The sequence below is a fragment of the Enoplosus armatus genome, chromosome 8 (assembly GCF_043641665.1).
Source record: "Enoplosus armatus isolate fEnoArm2 chromosome 8, fEnoArm2.hap1, whole genome shotgun sequence".
NCBI lineage: Eukaryota > Metazoa > Chordata > Actinopteri > Centrarchiformes > Enoplosidae > Enoplosus > Enoplosus armatus.
This window is the reverse complement of record NC_092187.1, coordinates 6,704,391-6,725,806: the sequence shown is the minus strand read 5'-3', so window position 1 is coordinate 6,725,806 and position 21,416 is coordinate 6,704,391. Positions and strand designations below refer to the sequence as shown.

At 40.3% G+C, this 21,416-nt stretch overlaps 3 protein-coding genes across 3 annotated transcripts; all 3 read right to left on the bottom strand.

Annotated features, from left to right (window-relative positions):
• Window positions 1–969: 969 nt before the first annotated feature.
• Window positions 970–6,055, bottom strand: igf3 (insulin-like growth factor 3). Its single transcript, XM_070911012.1, has 4 exons — window positions 6,008–6,055; window positions 3,976–4,120; window positions 2,208–2,395; window positions 970–1,191 (listed from the first exon to the last, which is right to left on the bottom strand). Exons 1-4 carry the CDS (start codon window positions 6,050–6,052, stop codon window positions 970–972), a joined length of 600 nt encoding a protein of 199 aa, XP_070767113.1. The 5' UTR covers window positions 6,053–6,055.
• An 848-nt stretch (window positions 6,056–6,903) lies between these two features.
• Window positions 6,904–12,518, bottom strand: LOC139288475 (uncharacterized). Its single transcript, XM_070909778.1, has 4 exons — window positions 12,483–12,518; window positions 10,369–10,950; window positions 9,165–9,290; window positions 6,904–8,142 (listed from the first exon to the last, which is right to left on the bottom strand). The coding sequence occupies exons 2-4, from the start codon at window positions 10,933–10,935 to the stop codon at window positions 7,600–7,602; spliced, it is 1,236 nt and encodes a 411-aa protein (XP_070765879.1). The 5' UTR covers window positions 10,936–10,950; window positions 12,483–12,518; the 3' UTR covers window positions 6,904–7,599.
• A 2,007-nt stretch (window positions 12,519–14,525) lies between these two features.
• Window positions 14,526–18,611, bottom strand: lrif1 (ligand dependent nuclear receptor interacting factor 1). Its single transcript, XM_070909777.1, has 3 exons — window positions 18,607–18,611; window positions 16,399–18,046; window positions 14,526–15,392 (listed from the first exon to the last, which is right to left on the bottom strand). Exons 1-3 carry the CDS (start codon window positions 18,609–18,611, stop codon window positions 14,526–14,528), a joined length of 2,520 nt encoding a protein of 839 aa, XP_070765878.1.
• Window positions 18,612–21,416: the final 2,805 nt, after the last annotated feature.

Genomic DNA, 21,416 nt, shown 5'->3' with positions numbered 1-21,416 from the left:
AGATGCAGCAGGTGTGTCACATATGTATCACATATATGTAAATCATAAATATATGATAATTACTGTTAAACAAGACTAATCAGAAAATATCGTTAGCTACAGTGGCTAACAAGATAACATCTCAGTGACATCATGATGAGCTCTATGTCAAAAATAGCACAGAAATGAAGCTAAGTAGACACGTTATCTGACTAATCTGACCTGATCTGGAAACACAAGAAAGAACCGAGTACCAGAACTTCACCAGGGTCTTAAAAGTTCAGGTTATTGGAAAAAGGCCAGAATGAAACTGGCACTACCAGGTTCAGTTCAAGAAGTAAGAAAACCTCGTACACAATAATTTGTAATAAGGCAAATTAATAAAAATCAATAAAATGTCATTTGGTACAATCGATGTCTGGGCAGGGAAGGTAAACAATGTAATATTGTTGTTTGTTTAATATTTAGCAGCCTTTAACCAACACCATTTCCCACAAGCCCAAGACCATCATGGGTTAAACATCACCAGACTGAGGCCAGGAAGTAGTAAGCTATCAGAATGGACTTCAATCTTTCTAGTTACAGTTGTGTGTAGTACTCTGTGTATTTAGTGTGGGTGGACATCAGGGATAAGGGAGAAACGGTTACACTTACGTATAATACATGCACTGACACTTTGTTCCAGATGTAAGAAAGGCTCAGTGAGAGATTCCACTGACTTCCAAAGGCTAGCATAGCAGCGGCTAGCCCAGAGGGGGTGTCAGGACTTCAGTTGTCTATTTTGTCCTTGAGCCGAGGACCTCCAATATGGCTGCCAGTGGGTGTGTTATGTCACCTGGCAAATCTCTGTTTCCCTCCAAATCTGTTTGTGATTTTTGATCACTGTGATCCCTACTTAGCAGAGAGTTCATATCACAACAGTCGACATCAGTCTTTCAAACTTGCTGGATCCAGTAACTAAAAATATTCAGCTTTCCGCAAGGTCAAAGGTCATGACTCAGATCTCATCATCCTCTGAAGGGGAGTCCCAGAGGCTGAAGGAGGACTGCTGGTCATGCTCTGTTTGTTAATCCTCCTGCGTGATGATGAAACTTTGCTTTTCCGTCGATGTGAAGGCTGTGTTTTCTTTCTGTAAACTTCCCTCTTTGGACTGTTAGGAGCCCCCAGGTGCTCTAAAAGTCTCTTCTGAAATACTGCTTGGAACTGCTGCTCCTGCAAGACAGAGATAAGAGTAAGTTGATTCAAGGACATGTAGCTTGGCTGCAGCAGGTAACCTTGTGGGGCCTGCACCAATCAGCTAGGATTTATCACGGATATCAACTTTATTATGGGTTATTTTTGGTTTAGATATTGAAGTCCCTATTCTTTCCAGCTTATGTTCATCTGTTATATTGTGTGCAGGACAATTTCTGTGAGAGAATGGATTCAAATCTGCACTAAGTTAATATTTTAGTGGAATGACATTCTAACAAGTTGGTTCTTCTTGTTGTTGTTGTCTTCTCCAAAGTGGAGGACAAAGTTAACTTCAGACAGCAGCAGACAGAATATTCTTAACACTAGAGTTTGCTTTAGTTTTTATGATATCGAGCACCAGTCATGTGAAAACGGGTGGTCAGAATTTAGGGGAGATTATAATCCTGGACTTGGTTCAAGGATGGTCTTTGGCATTGGATGTGAATGGCCTCTTTGTAGAGGTTTACGCGGGATCACATGGGTCCTAGTAACTGACACTCTTAGACCAAAGTTGGGCTGGGTCCAAATTATACTGAGTCAGGTTTGGTAGAGTCCTCTTGTATTGCCGTGGGTCTCTCTTGGATCAGGTCTAATTATCCTCTGGTCCAATCCGAACGGGGCCCTTTCAGATTTGGTTTCTGTTTGTTTGAAAATCTATTTATGTTTATGTTGGATTCGGGTAGGATTTCCATGGGTCTGTTTCAAATCGGGTACAAAATTTTGCCCCCATGAGGACCTTTACCTCCTTGGTCTCTCGGCTCCCATCCACCAACTCCCCGACACCAAACACCATCCTTGAACAGAGACAGGGGTTACATCCCCCACCAAAGATCTATACTTAAGTCACATGATGACAACTGAGCCAACTCCAGTCGCTGCTGAGGACCATGACAGCCCTGGAAAAAGCTAGTAAGTGAACCTTGAGTTAAGACTATTTTGTCCAACTGCTATTCCAAAGATGAAGAACTTTCAAGGTCAAGCAGAAGAGGTCATACCGTGTCTAGCTGAGTGGTGGTATGCGGTGCTGTGGTTGTAGCTGGGTAAGCTGTGGTGTGCTGCTGGGACTTTGGTTTAGCACAGTACATCTCCAGATGCTGAAGTTCACAGCCAGACGGCCGACAGCACTGGTCCACTATTCCCTTCCCTCTGGGCCGAGCACCATAACCAGACCACGTACCTTTACCTGAAGAGAGAGAAATGTCCAAAATGAGATGTCAATCAGCAAACATTAGCCTGCTAACACGCTAAACTAAGGTGATGAACATGGTAAACATTATACATGCTAAATATCAACAAGTTAACACTGTGTCAATGTGAGCATGTTAGCATTTAGCTAAAAGCACTAAACTACCATATACGAAATATTTTAGTTTTAATAAGCATAATCTTGTTTGAAATGCAAATCATGCAGAACACCATCATAAGCAAAGTCTATGAATTGTCAGTGAGCTTAAACTCAGTTGTCTTCTGAATAAAGGTTCTCTGCTGTTTCTCCCTTTCTGCACCTTTCTTTGTTATTAGTGTGGAAGCTGTGCTGGTCTAAGATAACAAGTGTTTTAACAATAAAGCTATCACACACCGAGGCACAGTGTCCTGGTGAGTATGCTGCCATTTTGGACTGCCACCACTCTGATAGCAGATGGAGAAGGTGGCCTTGGTCAGAATAGGGGAAAGGTAATCAAGTGAAAGGGCCTGTGGGTAATTCTCTGAATGCAGCAGGAGATATTATTTTCTAATAATCTGAAGTTTTTCAAATGAAATGCTGCAACGTGCCTTACAGTATAAGGACCACTGTGAGGTGTTTGGCCCCCCTCAATCCAATCCGTATTGTACCAGTCAGCTCATTTACATGCACACATTTGTATCTAAAGATGAACCTCTATTGTATAAGTGGGATCAAATTTTAATATTATATTGCATCAAACTGTGAGTTTCTTCGCTTGCTGCTGAGACCTACAGTGCAGAAGAGAAGTGTTGTGACTAGTCTTCATGTAAATAAATGAACAGGACGCATTTTGTTGTTGTGGAGCTGATAGCTCGCTCAGTTACTGCCGTGTTTTCATGTGGACACGATGACCATGACCATATCTGCGTTATACACCTCTGCTAGTGAAAGTGGTAACACACAGGGTAGAATAACCTTGATAGCATATGAGCCTATCAGCTTTTTATATGATTATTCAAATCTACAGTAGAAGAAATACTATCAATCTGCATTTCTGTCATAACAAGATACAATCTACCAATTTATACCTCCATTACAGCTAATGTTTTTAATCATTTTCCCCTCCCTCTGCTAGCATTAGAGCCTGATATCTGTAAAACGCTTTGTTTAAAGAACATGCCACAATAGCTACACAGCTTATATTGGCCATGTTGCATAATAAAAAAATAAAATGGAGGTTGTGCATGCAATGGGAGGAGGCCCAGATAAAATTAAATCTATTGACACAAATCTGATTAGCTTTCTTGGCTATTTTGCATGCACTTTTAAGACGGCCCCTAACTTCAGCTCGTCATCGTGCAACGTGCCAGCATCAATATTGGATCATGTGTTCAGAGCACATCATCTGTTTATATCTGAAGAATGCATTTGTGTTCACTTGCTTCCCAGTTTCCAGAGGATGGAACCTAATGATGTTGGTGACCTCCTGACCTCCCATTTACTGCCACAATAACAGTTTCCACTTGTATACCAGAAAATTCTATGTGACATTAGATAGTTAGTTGCAAAACAAGTGGATAACGTGAATATAGACTTACCTAAATAGATTCCACGGTCCCCACATACAAATATGAGGTCACTGAGGAGATCAGAACCACAGCGGAGTCTGGCTGCCTCTGAGGAGAGCGGCCAGCCTGCCAGACACATGGTGGAGTAGAACATACACATCCGAACGCACAACACCTGAAGAAGAGAGGGAAAACTCTTAATGCTCTCTTAATAAAGTTTTTACACGAAGCCTGAAACATACAGAAGAGTTGATGGTTTTTCTGTGCAAGCCTGTGATTCAAAACTGATTAAATCATGTCCTCAGGGTTTAAGGTGCCAATCATCAAACTTAAATTCCCTCATCTCTGTCTCTCTCCTCATTTCCTGTCATCTCTCTACTGTTGGCTGTCTCATAAAGGCATAAAAAGACAAATAATGCCTCTAAAAATGAATGTGCTCATAATTTCCTCTTGCTCTTCACCTGTCAGATGACGGCAGAGAAAATCTGTGATGCGCAAGTGACTCCTGTTCTCTAAACTATTATTATTAACGTCAACTTCCTGTATACTGGTCAGTGTTTTATTAAAGGGCTTTTATTTAGTATGCAGGCATCTCAGTCAGGGACCTTGCTTCCACTGACATACTGTGTATTGTATCAGGGTCATTTTCTGTCATATTAATAAGGTAATTTATGAATTTAAATGAAATAGCAAATTAAACTGATACACATAAAAACACCAGTATTTCTAAAATCCATGCTCTTTATAATTGATCATTAATAATGATGATCAATGTTAACTTTTCTGATTTTGTTTAAGATTCAGAATGTGAAGTAGTGTTGTGGTAACTGAGGAAATGGCGACACCATGAATACGTATTCTCTGATTTCTTATTTAATGGTATCGTGTCAGAGTAGATGTACATTAAATTTACATCAGAGGCACTTGAGAAATAAATAAAATAGGTTTTTCAGACTTTTCTGTTTTAGGTGCCAAAGTTGTCATGACCCCATTCAGCAATTAGACCACGCTCAAGTTGTAAATTAGATTATGATTTATACTTTATACTGTTGTAATCCAGTTTAAAGAGCACTCAGTGGATTGATGATAGACATCTTGTTGATGTGAGGAAACCATCACGACTCCATCCACGGAGACGGACAGTGAGATGTGGTGAAAGCTCTGGAAAATGCTAATACAACAAAAACAAATTTGTATATAGAAATTTGAAAGTTGCTGCCTAAATTCCTTTCGTATTACAAATATATCAACTATTAAAAAACATGTATAGTAATAATCTTATAAATTTCCCACCCACTATGATGTGCTGATGGACATCAAGTGACCCCAGGTGGGTCTGAACTTCATTTCCGTTATTGATTGTTCATCAGCAGTTCTCAAAGTTAAAGTCATGTCCTTCAACTGCTTGTTTTGTCTGATAAACAGTTCAAAACCCAAACGGCTCCGTTCACAAAGAGATGAAGTTATGCTTTATTTTATGGCTCCATAATTTCTCAATCATTTCTGAGGATGTTTCCTGGAAGGAACTATGTTCAGGTAGTAATTATAGGCAAAATAAAGACAACGTTCTGAGACAGTTCTCTGAGTTTATCAGCATTTGTTGATTTCCAGGGGAATTTCCTCGAAATAACCTCTCCCTTTAAATCCAAGTAAATGTTCCTCCTTTATTCATTGTGTTGGAAACTTTATTCTCCATATATGTTGAATTGTATGTTTGTCTGTAGACACGTTTTTGCACGTTCAGCTGCCCTGCAGTGCACTAGACATAATCAATACAAGTATACCAATTCAAATGTTCCTGCATATTCCTATATACCATCAGAACCAAATGACAATCAATAACCTTCCTATGAATTCACAGTGACAGATCAGTTCCTTTCTTACAGGAAACTATTGTACCCATAATATAAAGCGCGACCAGAGAGGACGCACAGAGAGGTGCAGGAAGCCTTCAGCAGGAACCAACTGGTTCAATTAAATCAACAAATCATTTTAACTCTCCGATGAGAAGCAGTTTCCTGCGCTACAACAGGGACGTGAACGGAGTGAAACAAAGTCTTACCTTCAGTGTCTGTGGTCTGGCAGAAGGGCAGCATGAGGAGTGCATCCTGTCTGTGTAGCCAGACTTCAGGAGACCTGCAGTCTTATAGTCAGGCAGCAGGAGGGGAGGACCACAGCACCGAAGTTTCCTCCCTCCACTCCTCTCACTGTTTCACACTCAAATCTCATCCGGACCTCATATCAGATGACTTAACGTACTTTCACTGGGGATGAACTTGTTCTGCGGTGTTCTTGCCATGTTTGTAACAGGATATTCATCATAGTCAGAAACATGATATCCACCTCTGAAGGCTGAAACCAACTTTTGATGAGTGCATACACCAGTTTATGAGAGCCACCTCGCTAAAACCAATATAATAAACCCTTCCTTTGTGAAGGTTATAATGTTCAATTGTTGAACTGTTTAAGAGAGATGTTGGGTCAACTGTCAGATCACTTTGGAGGATGCAGTTTGTGACCCTGTTGAATTGTATTGAGTTATACGGACAGGTGTTTCCATTATTTTGTCCACCCCATTACTATCAATGAGGGTAGCGTAAATATTAGAAACACCTCTCAGTATAACTCAATACAATTCAACAACCCACAAACTCCATCCTCAAAAATCATAAAGAAGATTGTGTGATCCTGTCGAAGGCTCCAGACCAGCTACTAAATGGACCTTGTGGTGAGACTATGTTTGTTTCCAATGTCAAGAATGAACTTTCAATCTCAACCAACATGGACAAGAAGAAGTCCTTCAAATGCTCAAAAAAATTTAAATGTGATTTGACTGTATCAAACAAACTAACTCTCAGTCAAAGCAGTCAGAGACGGGTGACTTTAGATTCTTACAGTATCATGTACTTCACATGAGTTGCTGAATGCTCCTTTAAATAAAAACGTAAAATGTCCTGTACACACACTCATTTCTTTATTGCAAACAGATATTTATAGTAACAGAAATTTCATCTGAAAAAGTCAATACACACGAGTGAGTGAGTCCTCGTTGAAAATGATATTTGATCAGAGGCACAAGCACATAAGTGAGCTAATTTTAAGCAATTCGTTGAAACAAGAGAAGGGAGCAGCTAATCAGGCGTACAACAGATGAGCAACTGGTTTCAGGCTTTTCAGAAAGTTGGCAAGTACGACTCATACTCTTAAGTCAACCAATAATAGGAGCAAATGGGCTTGACAGGAGGTGTCTCACAACAAAACAGCAAAAATGACAGCGGAAAAGTTACATTAATCTACATATAATGTTACTATTATTTCTCAAGCTAGTAAGATAATGATAATAATGGTGATAATAATAATAGTCATGAGCCCAAATTAATGGTTTGATATCTCAGGCTTCAAAGATCACCACAATAACTACCAAAGCCTTCAGTGTCTCCAGAGGGAGCTGTGTGAAGTCTAATATATGTCCAACAAGCACTTGAAGTGTCCAGGTTTCTGATGGTTTGTGTCAGTGCAGACACATTCTGTACTGAGTTACACCAGCAGTTTGAGAATGGGAACTCAATGTAAAAGCTTTCTAATGAACTCTATGAGAGTTTAATTTTGGGGGAACTGAATCATTATTACTGTTGGTGACTGACTGAGCTGTCATTACTGGTGCAGGTTGTGGAGCGCTGCTTCACGCTGTTTGAGTTTGGCCTTCATCCGAGCGATCATCTCCTCTTGTGCCAGCTCCTTAAAGTCAAACTGTAGTGATGTGGAGGCATGAGGTGCACCCTGAGACTCTCTCCTGGTCCAGCTCTGGTTGCCACTTTGCTCTACAGTGTTGTCAGGTTCACCACTGTCAGTTTGTGTATCACAGTCCATGTCATTATTTTGATTGGTGCTCTCAGCTTCTTCCCCTCCCAGGTCCTGCATGTCACTGTCATTGTTGGCCACCTCCTCTTGCTGCGCCAGAGGCTGGAGCAAAGATGGCTCCGGGCCTGCTGCTTCCTCTGCAGCCTGCTCACCTCCAGCATCCTTATGATGATGGCTGTGCACTTTGTGCAAACTGTCGGTGGACTGAGGGGCAGAACGTGCAGTCTTGGATGAGGAAACACCCCTTCCTTTGGGCGTAACATCCTTCCTGTTTTCACTGTGCGTTACTTTACATGCAGGGCGTTTCAACTTGGGCCTGTTGTCATTTAGCAGCTCCTAAAGGACATACAAAGTAGTATCACATAAGGCTCATTTCATTTGTTGGGATTCATAGTAATGGTACATGATTAGCCTGAATCCACAGGTCCGCAGCAGAGGCTTAGAACAAAAAGTACATGACAGCAGAGAACTGCCATATTTTCATTTCTGTCAGGTTTTTATTGGTTATTGTAAATGAACTGGCTTTTACCTTTGGTCAGTGGATTCACCCAGACCAACATCTAACTCAACCACATTGGTTGTAACAGACGACTTGGTTCATCTCTCTCTGACAGGCATTTTCTCAGGAACTTGGCAGCCCCATTTTCTTGTCTACAAAACTTGCTTTCGGTGTACCCCAAGGCTTTTCTTTTCTCTATTTACATGCTTCCCCTTGGTCACATAATTAGTAGACACTACAGACTGGATCCTGGATCAATTGATAGTGTAATAAAGTGATTGTTACTATTTAACTCACTGTTAACAAACATTTCCTGCACTGATGTTTCACATAAAAAGCCTTCCTGCAGCTGAAAGGGCACACTCCATTCTGGGTAGGCCTTTAACTTCGAACATCAGCAGGAAGGATGCCAACCAGTATCAAGCCCTCTGCCCATAATTTGGGGGTAGTTTTCAATTCAAATCTGAACCTCAATAACCAAGTTATTAAGTCTTGTTTTCACCGTATCTCAAGTATTTCAAGTATCTCTAAAATCAAACCATTTCTGTCTGCCACTGACCTGGAGAAAGATATTCATGCCTTTATTTGAAACTAAAATTATTCTATTAATCACTTATAAGGGTGACATGACACCTAAATGGTGGAATGAACCACCGTTTATTATCCATACCACTGCTTCCATTCGATACTTTCTAAACATCACATAAGACACTCCTTTTTAAACACATCTTTACAGTTTTTTCTCAAGTTATTTTGCTTCACTTTTCACTGTGTCTTGTGTTCTTTGTTAATACATTTTGTAACTATGTTAAGAAAAGTGCTATACAAAAAGACTCATTATGATTTTCATTATTCTCACCTGAACTGAGGTGGATTGATTGTCTGTTTTTGTGAGAAGATCCTTTGGCTGTTTTGGGGAGATTTGGGGCAAAGTGACACGCAATCTCTTCCTTGGTAGTTCATTGTCTGCAGGTTGAACAGAAGCCTGGGGGTCATTGGAACCGCGGGGAGGATAAACAACACAGATAAATGTTACTGTGGACAAAATCTCTCTGAAAGAGTAACAGTCAAACATCTGATTTAAACTGCATACCATCAAAAATACAATTTTCAATAAGCAAGATAAAATGCAGGCCCACTAGCACCCCCTTGAGGTTGAAACATTAATTGCACCACAAAAATCAAAAGTGTAGCACAGAACAAACACACTCATGATTCAGCTATTATTAGAGCTAAGGAACAAACTAAGTAGTGTAGCTAATAATATAAAGTTTATCCTGAGGGTGGTGCTAGAAGAAAGGTCACAGAGTCAGTCAAATTAAAAGGGTTCATCCTCTGAGGAGCATGAATGTGCTCAGTACATTTCATGGCAATTTTGTTAGTGAGCCAGCAAAAACATTAGAATTCATCCTCCAAGGACTATGAATATCTACAGCTACAAAGAATTGCTGAAGTCTAGGGGCTCAAACCAGGTGCTCTATAGCCACTAGTTGTGTAGGGTTAGGGTCAAGTGGTCCACTACTTCAGTCCAAAATATCTCAACAGCCAGTGAATGGAATCCAATGAAATCTGTACAGACATTCATGGTCCCAGAGGATGAATACTAATAATTTCAGTGAACCCTCTGACTTAGCACCACTAACACTGAAATTACTCAAACTCTACTACTTGTACTGACACTACATTTTAAAATTATTTTTTTTTTTTACAGACATTCATGGTCTCCAGACGGTGAATCCTATCTGTCGTAATCTAGCGCCACCATGAGGTTGACATTTTTGGCTTTGAGTGACATGTCTGAAGGATTGCCATGACATTTGGTACACACATTCATGTTCCCCTCAGGATGAGTTAATGTCTTTGGTGATCCTCTGACTTTTCATCAGGTCAAAATTTTAATTTGTTCAATACTTTGGTTTGTGTTCAAATACCTGCATTAACAAATGAATGACCTGAATGAATACATGAATTAACAAATGTTATCATGCTAACTAAGATGGTGAACATGGTAAAACATTGTTGCTGCGACTTGAATGTAATCACCAACTGAAATGTGAAGTTACCTTCTTCTGGCTTTTAGATGACACTTCTGACGTTGAAGGCATGGAGGACTGGGAGGCTGGCTGCAGTTGATGTGCCTCTTGTTGAATCTGGCTTTGACTGGGCTTCCTGATAGACAGGTAAATGCGTCCGCGGTAGATGATGACAACAGCATCTTTGAAGGTCCGTGTTGCCGAGCCCGGAGGTAACGAGGAGGTTTGAGATGTGTCTGTGGAGACTCTTTCCCCTGGCATGGTGTCCTTCAGCACCTTATAAGCTGTGCGATTGGAAGAGACAAAAGACATTCGGAAGGGACCCGGCGCAGCCTGAGCCTCTCTGCCCAGCAGTTTGGACATGTTTTCCATCACATCGTTTCCTGTTTGGGAGGGCGGTTTCTGGCCTTTCTTCCGTATGACTGCTGGACAAATCCATATGCCTTCTGGAGAGTCTGCAAGCCTCCTGGAGCCCTCAGATTCAGACAGGGGGAGGTCCATTCGTCTGAGCACTGACTTTGATAAGCTCCACAGAGGGATGCTTTTCACTTCAGCCTCCACTGGGATGTAGATTTCAAGTCTGTCAAGGATATCCATGCTCTGTGTATTTCCCTGTGTACACATAAAGAGTTTATCAGAAGGGTGCAGGTTCCATAACAGGTCGTTTTATATAAACACTGATTTTTAGAGATAGTCAAAGTGCCCAATAATGCCACCAGTTCACATTATTTCCTCCCAGATCAATATTGATGTTCTGAGAAGAAATCTGGGGATGAGACTCAAGGTTCAAGGTGCATTTAACACAGGGCTGCGCAATGAAATTAAAGTTGTAGCCCCCTTCACACTACACAAACAGAACACACATTCACATATCTAAAATCAGAATAGAATAAAAATAAAAACATTATATGTTGTTAACCATAATTGCTTGTACTCTCATACCACATAAGCTGGCTAAACCTAACACTTGTTGCAATTATTAATTCACTAGTGAAGAGGATTGTTTAGATGACAATTTTATGGTGACAACAGGCATCAACTTAGTGTTTCCTTAGTATTTGAATTAATTTAATAATTACATTAACAGTGAGTCACATTTTCTTTAAATTGCTTTGAATTTTTACTTTTGCAAAATCAGCTGACATGCGAGGTCATCAGCAGTGCCACAGCTTCCACTGAGGACTTTTATTTTGAAATATAGTCCAGTTGCATTATCTTCGTGTCCTGTGGTGCACATTACCTCGTATTAGTTTTATTTTTGGTTAAAATAAAAAAGATCACACATGACACATTTGATTAATAAAACAAAAAGGAATTATGTATAATGCATTTGTACATCAAACTCATCTTAAGGGCCCTGCTTTTTTTACTTCTCTGCAAACATGTTTGTAACATTTACTTTCAGATATAAGTAAAATAATGTGTTCTGGAAATGATCAAATAGTATAACGACCACTGTTGAGTCATTTTTACGTCAAAACCAGACAAAACACAGCAGTAGGACTCGTGTGCGACACGGTATTTCTAAAACAATGACAATGACCCTGCTATCAGTGTCCCCATAGGGAACTGTTTAGTGGCGAGAACACATTCGGGAGAGATTGACATACAAGAGATTAGGAGGCCTATATAATAATATACATTATCTGAATACCTGACACGGCTCACCGACACTCCGGAGCAGAGGGCGTTAAAGTCTGTCCCTGCTGTGGCTAATGTAAATGTCCATTGTGAGGCAGGTCTAAATGATAAAGCACACCCTGCGCGGAAGAGTATCTCATTTACCTGAATGAGTCCTCGTTCTGCCTCCTGGTTAAAATCGCTGTGGGATTAATTATGTTATGTAATAATATTTCTCTACCTACACAATATTGTACACACTATACGACAGTCTGTACGACAGGACTATGTCTCGTCGTCCTGCCTGTTCAGAAACCAAAGAGCTCGTGAAAAGCTGGTTCGCGTGTCGCTATCGGTTTGCAGTTCAATCGAAACGCGGAGGAAACGACCCACATTTACCGGAATGGAAATTTCAGGTTGCGGTTTCCATAGTAAGACATATTATCATCGATGTTGAACAGACGTTTTTAACAATAACAGCAGTGCTTCCGTAAAAGAGAAAAGCGCCGTGTTGTTGCTCATACCTTGATGAAACATTCACGTCCAGCTTCACGCAGCCCGACCGATGTTTTGTTGTACTTTCAGTTCCTCTTCGGATAACAACAGTACTTCCGGGCCGAGATCTTCATAATAAAAGCGTTATTTAAACAAATCGACCCTGACTAAACGCTTCGTGCATGCGTGCAGATCTTGTACTTTATCCACACACAACCACGTAGCCAGTAGCATTTTAAAATAAATACACTCGGTTCTTTACATTTGCCCATGCAGTACAACAAGGACACATTGGGACTAAATTCCTTGATTGTTCTTAATGCACAAATAGCATAATCATCCCGGCCTGTTCTTTAAATTCAACTATAATCTGTAGTGTCTGCATGATCTCAAAGTCAGTGCGACTTTGTGACACTTTAAACTAAAGCACATATTACATGTTACTGTATTCCTCATGTCCCACACTTGATCCACTTCTTCCAACTTCAATTTCCCCAACTTTATTCTGAAGGCCAGACACGCCTACACATCTTACTTCCTGTTTGGAAAGCGTCACATCAGTAATTTCACAATGTCGTAATAATCTGCAAATCCTATAGTTAATATTCTAATATATTTCGTTATCATTAATAAATTATGTTATATTTTCTCTTAATTTTCAGTCAATTAATTTGAAACACCTGCTGTCTCTCTGTCTCGATATTTACAGAACAGGAAGTGTCGGGTTGTGCTTTTATTTGGGAAATAAAAACCCAATCAGCCTTTTGTCGCCACCATCTGGAGTGGAGCCGGTTAGGACAGTAAATGTTTCCAGAATGAACATTTTCTGTACAGAATATCTCTTTCATTATGAAGAAATTGTGTTGGGAACTTACAAACTCTGGATGACTAAAATCTCGGGTAGAACAATTCACAGGATGATGAGGTCAAATCAAAACCACATCACTGCAACCAATCTCTGGTCACACATCTTGCTTTTGAGGAAAGTGTTGGACCAAAGGATTTGATGGACAGACTGACCGACAACATCACCATTCTTCGGTCTTGTCGATAAAAACATAACAAGTAATAATATAACTCAATCAACAAGTGAAGTAATTTGCATAAGTGCCCTAACGAAAGACAAATATTGCATTAGTATTTCATAAACATAAATGACGTTACATTTAACTCCTCTTTGTTAAGATAAATATCACAATTTTACAAATACAAAATATAAAATGCTTTTTAGTACTAACTATAAATCTGAAGCATTTAGTCACCTGCCAGTTTCTCACATTAGATATGCTTTTACAGTATTTCCAGCATGTCTCAATCCCCACTGACTCAGGGAGACAAGCATGTTACACCATAATGAAGAAGTTCTATTTTGAACTGAAAATTCATAGATAGAACAAAGGACCTCAGGATCTGTATAGTATGTGTGACTTCAATCAACGTCCACTTCACAGTTCTGAGCTTTTGACCTAGCTATGAAGTGGACCTTAAATTGAGATTATTTTGTCACACAACAGAGCGCCTGTTTTGGTGGCATTAGCCAGTCAGATGAGGACAGTTTGTCCTTTCAGGCCTCAAGAGGTTGGAGTCAGTGTGGACTGGATGGAGGATGCTTCTGTAGCCCTTAAGCGTTCCTAACATGCTCAACTACTTAAATATTTTCAATCAATATAACCCAAGCGGGATTAATAAAACACTTCATAAGACAATAACTTCTAGTTTCACAGCAGTAAACTGGCTATGGTGGTGGGGTTTTATGGGTATAAAATGAATATTCTGCCTTGAGACTAACAGTCCCTATATTACACTAATACTGACACCTGATATAAGAGAAAAATATGATAAACTCTTTCGTTTATTATAACACTGATTTTTATATATAACTCTGGACACTGCGCTGCTGCTCTTCCTCTTCCATACAACACTGCTGTGAAACTAGAGGCCAATGTAATACTTGCGTTAGTCTTTGTTAATTCCAACAAAAATTAATAGAAGCAATCATAGATTATATACTAAAAACAAATCCTATGACTTTATAACAAAAATATGTTAGAATATTGGAGTTTAGTCTCAGCTCATGTGTTTCTCATCAGTTCTAACGCTGCCTCTTTCTCTTTCAGAAGCTCTTTGAGTCTTTTGATCCGTTCATGTTGTTTTAGTTCAACAGAGTCCATGGATGTTAAACTGTCACTGGCTGGAACCTCATACGTCTTACAGTTCTGCTTGTTCTTGGCTGTTAGACAGCTGATCCTTCCAGATGTTTTCACGTCTTTTCTTACAGCCTTCGACTTCACTGCAGGACCTTGAGCACCAGGGATGCAACATGGACACATTGTGCGTTTCCTCGTTCTTCCCACCCTTGAGTTCGTACTCAGATCCACGCGAGTCTGAGTCTGTGGCCGGGCAGCTGCATCTTGTGAGTTGGGGATGTCATTTTCATTCGCGCTGAGGAAATCCTCATCTATGGGTTCCACGTAGCTGATCACTGGCTCAGTTTCAACATCACATGACGTTCCCTTGAGTGAACTTTGACCTGAATGGCACATATTCTTCAAAGCAGACAGAGGTTTTGTGCTCAGTTTGAAATGTGAATATTTGCGAGGTCCAATATTTGTGTGAGGACTTGGAGCGGCAGGGTCTGCTGACAGTCCCTGTTCAGTTGGTACTTGGTTGGTACTCACTCTTTTGACATTGATGAGACCATTGCAGCTGTCCGTTTCTTGTGGACCGTGAAGGTCCTGTAAAAGAAGCTCCGTGTCTTTCAGCCCACTTGTTGGTTCCTGATGATCCTCCACTGACCTTATGTTCTCACTCTGTAAGGCTTCATCAATCCTCTGCAGACATATTTTCACATCGGCAGTTATTCCAAATATCTGTCTCAGCAGAGGGTCGTCCATTTGACGGGACAAAGATGTCCAGCTGGTTGAGGGATTCACAGAGCTCTGCAAGTAGAAAAACAACACTATATAAATTACAAACAATATATGATCAAGACTACGAGTCTGTAGCCACGCTAGCGGCTCGGGCACAGTGGTGCATGCTAACATGCTAAAAAGGATAATGTTAAAATACTGATGTTTAGCAGGTCATGTTAACCATGTTCACCATCTTTGTTTAATGAGACATTTGCTAATTAGCACGAAACACAAAGCACAGCTCAGGCTGATGGGAATGTCATACGTTTTGCAGGTTTTTGGTCACAAACCAAAGCGAAGGAGAAGTCAGTGAATCAACAAAGTAATTCAAAATGTATCTTCTGGGCAACATGAATGTCTGTATAAAGTTTCATGACAATCCATTCAATATAAAGAGCTCCACCTGCTCAGTACTTCGCCCAGACTTATCTTCTTCATATATGTTTACAATCTATCTATAATTTTGTCATCCTGATTGTCCATACTGTAATTTTACTATGTTGGTCTATTCTGTACATACGACACATATTTCCTGCCTGTCTGGTTTTTTGGGGAGTTTTTCCTCTTTTGAATCGAGGGTCTAAGGACAGAGGGTGTGTTGCATATGTTGCACAGACTGTAAAGCCCCCTGAGGCAAATTTGTAATTTCTGATGCTGGAAGAGCTATTTCTCCATTTCCAAGCACAGTGCATCAGTGTTTCCATTGGTCAGACAGTGTTGAACAGACGTTGAGGCTGAATGCACCTGAACAGGTCGACCATCTTGCTGGCTTCAAGTGAATGTGAAACAGAGCTAACGCTAAGGATGGAAGTTTAATGTGACCATATCTTTGTCTTCCAGATTGTTGGGATGTTCAAATTTAGCATGTACAGATGTAAAGATCCTGCATGGTGACATCCACTGGAAACTACATGTTTTTGGCTTGTCATGCGTCTATGCCTGCTCCACAGTAACTGTGCAGTTCAATGCATTAGATTATCTTAATATCCCATTGAAGTATTCCAAAGTAAAGACGCAACAGAAGTGCCCTCACCTCCATTTTGTGGGTGTCCTCCTCTATTGGGGAGCATGTTCCACTGCTGCTGTCAGAGGTGCTGGGACCTACTGGACTTTCTGTTGCTACATCTACGTCCATGCTCTCCAGCTGTTGGGTGGAGGTGCTCTGCTGACTGTTGATGTTTGAGCCCTCACTATCGTGCATGTTCATCACTGCTGAACCACAAACACGTGTGACTGTGCTGACTAACATGCTCTGGCCAGGTTTTCTTCCTGCATCACTTGCAGTTGTACCACCCAGGCTCCTTCTTTCTGTCACACTGTCCGTGCTGCTTGTGTCCGTCTGGTCTGTTTCCTTCACAAGTGCCATCTGTGTTTTTAGTATCAATTCTTGTGTCGACCCAGACTCAGATTTGGGTGGAATATATGACACAAATATTACATTGTCTTCATCCAGATGAGTGACTGCTGACATATTAGCGGACACTGCTTGTTGAGACGAATCGTCCTGAGCATCATCATCACAAAGGTCAATCACTTCATCGGACTCATCGGTTGTGATAATCCTGAGGTCCTGCCTCATTTGAGATGCAGCTGACTCAAATGATTTTTGGGATGAAGGTACGGTGGTTTTGTTTAATTCATAACTTTTTGTTGCTGCTGTGGGTGAGTCGCTTCTTCCCATTTCAAGTGATAGGCTGCACTTTTTGGCCACAAAAAACACCTTTCCGTTGCACATGACCAAGGCGTTTTCCTGTCCTTGTCCACTTTTGCCCTGACTTGACTGAGGAGCTGGTTTTGGATTGATGTCACAGTGCTTGCTAGAATTCTCTCTCTCCGCCACAGCCCGAAGAATCTCTGACGTGAGAGAAGGAGACTGAATAGGATCAGGAGTAGGAGCTGTTGAGCTGTCCTCTTCTTCAATCACCCACTTTATGGGGCCATTGGACCTCTGTGAAACCTTTGGAATCAATTTTAAATGTGGTTTTGATACTTTTGATGGGGATCCATGTGAGGTTACACTTGGTGTCTTGGAAAGCAGCTTGAGTGGGTGAAGTGCGGAATCACTTGGTGGAGTGGCGATCTGATTCACGGTCGTGATGGGTGACACGTAGACCACACTGGGTGAGCCTGAACCTGGAGAGGAGCCGGCTGACGACGTAAAAATCTGTTTCTTGATACCCGGAGGGAGTTCAGATGCTGGGACTGTCCGCACTTGTGCATTAGGGGGAATCTGAAGGTACTGTCCTCTGGGGAGGGCTGGAGATTTCACTGTCACTGGGAGCTGTCTTGGAAGTCTGACTGACTTCCCACAGTTTGTTGCAGGTGTTGCCATCTGAGGTACTCTGGCCATTAAATTTACGGTCTGTTGCTGTAGTGGACGCTTGTTTAGTGAACTACCAAGATCCAAACCTACTTGATTAGGCAAGGCGCTCACAAGCGAAACCTGCTTCCTCACAATTGGCTCAGTGGTAGAAGGATTCAAAGCTGCCGTCTTTACCATCTGAACAGGTGCTGAGGCAATATTTATGCCTACGGCTTTCTGCGGCGAAGGATCTGTTTGAGGTTTCATTATTTGAGTTTTGAAAAACTGTCCGTTGACCATTTGTACAGGAATCAGTTTCATGATGTTCTTTCCATCTGCTCCGACAGCAGGCATTGCCTGGTAGAAGACTCCGGTCCCACTGAGAGAAAAAACAACAGAGCACACAAACATGTCAGTCAACAATAGTAAAGATTGAAGACAAATTAGTTTTTATTTACATGTATTCATTTGGCTTTGAACACTTTTGTCCAAAGTTTTTCCTTGCCGCTGTCGCCAAAGTGCTTGCTCATGGTGGGAACTATTGGGTCTCTGTAATAACACTATAAAGAGTCGGTCTAGATCTGCTCTTTTTGTAAAGTGTCATGAGATGACTTTTGTTGTGATTTGGTGCTATATAAATAAAATTGAATTGAGTTTAATCTTGTCTGTTGACATGGCAAATGGCAACATTCCCAAACAATACATGTTCAGACCTTTACAATGCTGCAGTAGTACAGTCCTTAAAGGAATAGTTCAATGTTTTGGGAGATGCGCTCATTCTTATTATGATCCTAAATGCTAACTATGGTTATCAAGGACACATTACCAACCGGGCAAACCAGGCATCTTCACCAGGGCCCCAGGCTCACTGTATATCAGTTTGTTTGTGATTATAATCCAATTATAACTATGGAATATAAGTGGGGTCAGCTATATTACCTCATCTTGAAGTCCTGTCTTCAGTTTTACAAACATTTTTTACATTTTTTAGTTTTGTTCTTACATGTTTTGATGGATACAACTAAATGATTCTGAATTACTGTGTGCTTAATCAAATCTAGGAACATTGTATGTATTGTAAGATACGCAGCAGAATATAAGTAATTAAAATGAGCTCCTCCTTTACCAGCTGCAACATTGGTGATGCTGACACATTAATGCATCACTTCATACTACTCTGAAATGGTACATTCTGCATGATGAGAACTTTTGGTACTTTAAGTATATTTTGATGCCAATACATACTTTTACACAAGTAACATTTTGATTGAGGACTTCTTCCACCACTGAAAATAACTGAATTTGAACCAAGAAAAACACCAACTAAATCTAAAAATATAGAGAACTGTGAATGTTGCACATGTTCCATTAATCCACAGCTTTCTTATTTGCTTAATTTAATGTATATTGTAACGTGTATGTCATTTGTTAGATGTATCAAACTTTCTCATAACTGTACCTGTGAACTGCGTCCATTTCTTTAATTGCGGAATACATGACCGTGAAACATGTAACGTTTAACCGACCGCTCAGCGTAACGAACAGCAGCGAAACGCGAAACAGAATAATTCCTCAGACATGCTAACGTCAACTGTTAACGTGAAAGCATGAACATGAAGGGTTAACGGTAACGTCAAAGCACTATAGTCATTTCGTGGTTACTTCTGTCGTAAACGCATAGCGGGAGGCTGTCTATAGCCTCGCCATAGTACTTCATTGACTAAATAAACCACCGTTTAATTCGCACTGAGAATATTTTCATCAACATTTTTCTTCTAGTGCTTCCCCTCTCGGCTTCCGTTCCTGTATTGCATCTGTTACAGCCAACTTCCGGTCTGTTACATGGGTTGTATTCAATGTAGCGAATGGTTTTCCGTTTTGTTTTCATGTTAAGTTCGCCAAGCAGTGTTGTTTCAAGCACAGGCTCTTTATTTACATTAAATATAGTTCTGTTGTTATAAACACGTATTGGCGCCATACGAAGCGCGTACCGTATACTGGTGTTACTAAACCTGCTAGCTTTTGAACTCTCCTTTCTACTAACATCCGCTCAAACATTACATGTTCCGGTTCCGCTCCATAGATGATTTATCAATGTTATGCTCTGTGAAATGTGTTTTTGTTAGTTCCTTTATCCCGTGTGTCAACTGAGACAGACAAATGTGATTGTTTTATTCTCAGTCTTAATGCACAGTTTGCATGTGTGGCTGAATAAGTGTTAGATTACCTACACATATCAAATCATACATAACACAAAGCGGGGTACGGACGGAGAGAGCACGATCAGTTAAAATGTCCCTCTTTGGGATAAAATATAAGGAACGAGACGTCTTCAATGTCCGGCCACTGTATTTCAAACCATGAAATTAAAATTAAAGCTTCCATAAATAAACCAAGCAGTGCGAGCTGATTATTTATGCACATTGTGCAATGCACAAAAAGAGAAAATACATTTAATCGTATTTCTTTCACCCGTTGAACTTACCATTTACAATTCTGTAGTCAGTGAAAACACATTCTAGTGAATTTCTCATAACCCCAAGAAAAATTAGATTTACCAGATTCCACTGACATATGCATAGAGTTTAAAGCAGCACTATTCAAATGCCTACAATGGCTCACCTGATTGTGTAATTCCCCCCCGGGATCAATAAAGTATTTCTGATTCTTATTCTGATTATGTGTAATGTGAAAGGTGTTATTAGCCCACAGAAAATTATCACCAACTCACCAACTGTTCCCTGCACCTCAACAGAGCTTTGTAATGTCTTTACAGATGTCATCCTGCACACTATCTGCTCAAGAGCAAACAGCAGACAGACACAGTAATGGACTAGCTGGTGAACATAGTGGAGCATATAGCATATAGCCCCCAAGTGGCCAAAAAGCAAAAACAAACAAACATGATGCATTTCACAAAAAAAGTCCTTCAATCAACTCTAATATCTGAAACCTCATTAACTAAAAATAAATAAATAATTTGAATACATCACATTGCACATTTAATCATCAGCTGTAATATCTCAATATACAATTCATTTACTGGCCTGTAATTCTACAGATGCCAAGCATGCCACCAGCAAGACACTGGCTTTAATTTATCTCAAACATACATTATGGTTCACCAGTATGTTAGAATAGTAATTGGTATGCATGAAAAGAAAAACATCTAGCAGAGTTACCACATTGGCTGTATAAAATGGAATGAATAGGGTGTAAAGAAACGTGTACTTTAAAAGGTCTTTACAGCTGCATGTAGAAGGCACATTTTGATATATAGATGTCACAGAGTATAAATGTCTGACTATTGGCCCTGATGCAGAACTGTCATGTTAGGTATCCTGGATTGTTATTTTTTTAAAATAACTTAAATTTGGACATTTCAGTCACTGAGCAGCTCATACAAGTCATTACGGGAGGAACATTAATAATACAAACTCAGCAGATGACGAGAACAGGACGTCAGACGTGTGCAAAGTCAGAAAAAACATGATGTGGTCTGACCAAGAAAGGTGTCTTACATTAATGTCAATACAAACTGCCATTGGTGGTCAGAAGATACATAACAAAGACTACCATTTTATGCAGTAGTATTGCTGAAATATAGCTCCACAACTAACTTTATGAGCCACTCAATGAATGGATGTTTGTGATGAAGTGAAACAAGTAACTTGACAGCAATGCAGATTTGAAAATTAGTGCAATTTTGCTTTATAACCTGATAATTGTGGTTTGATATAGTGAACAGA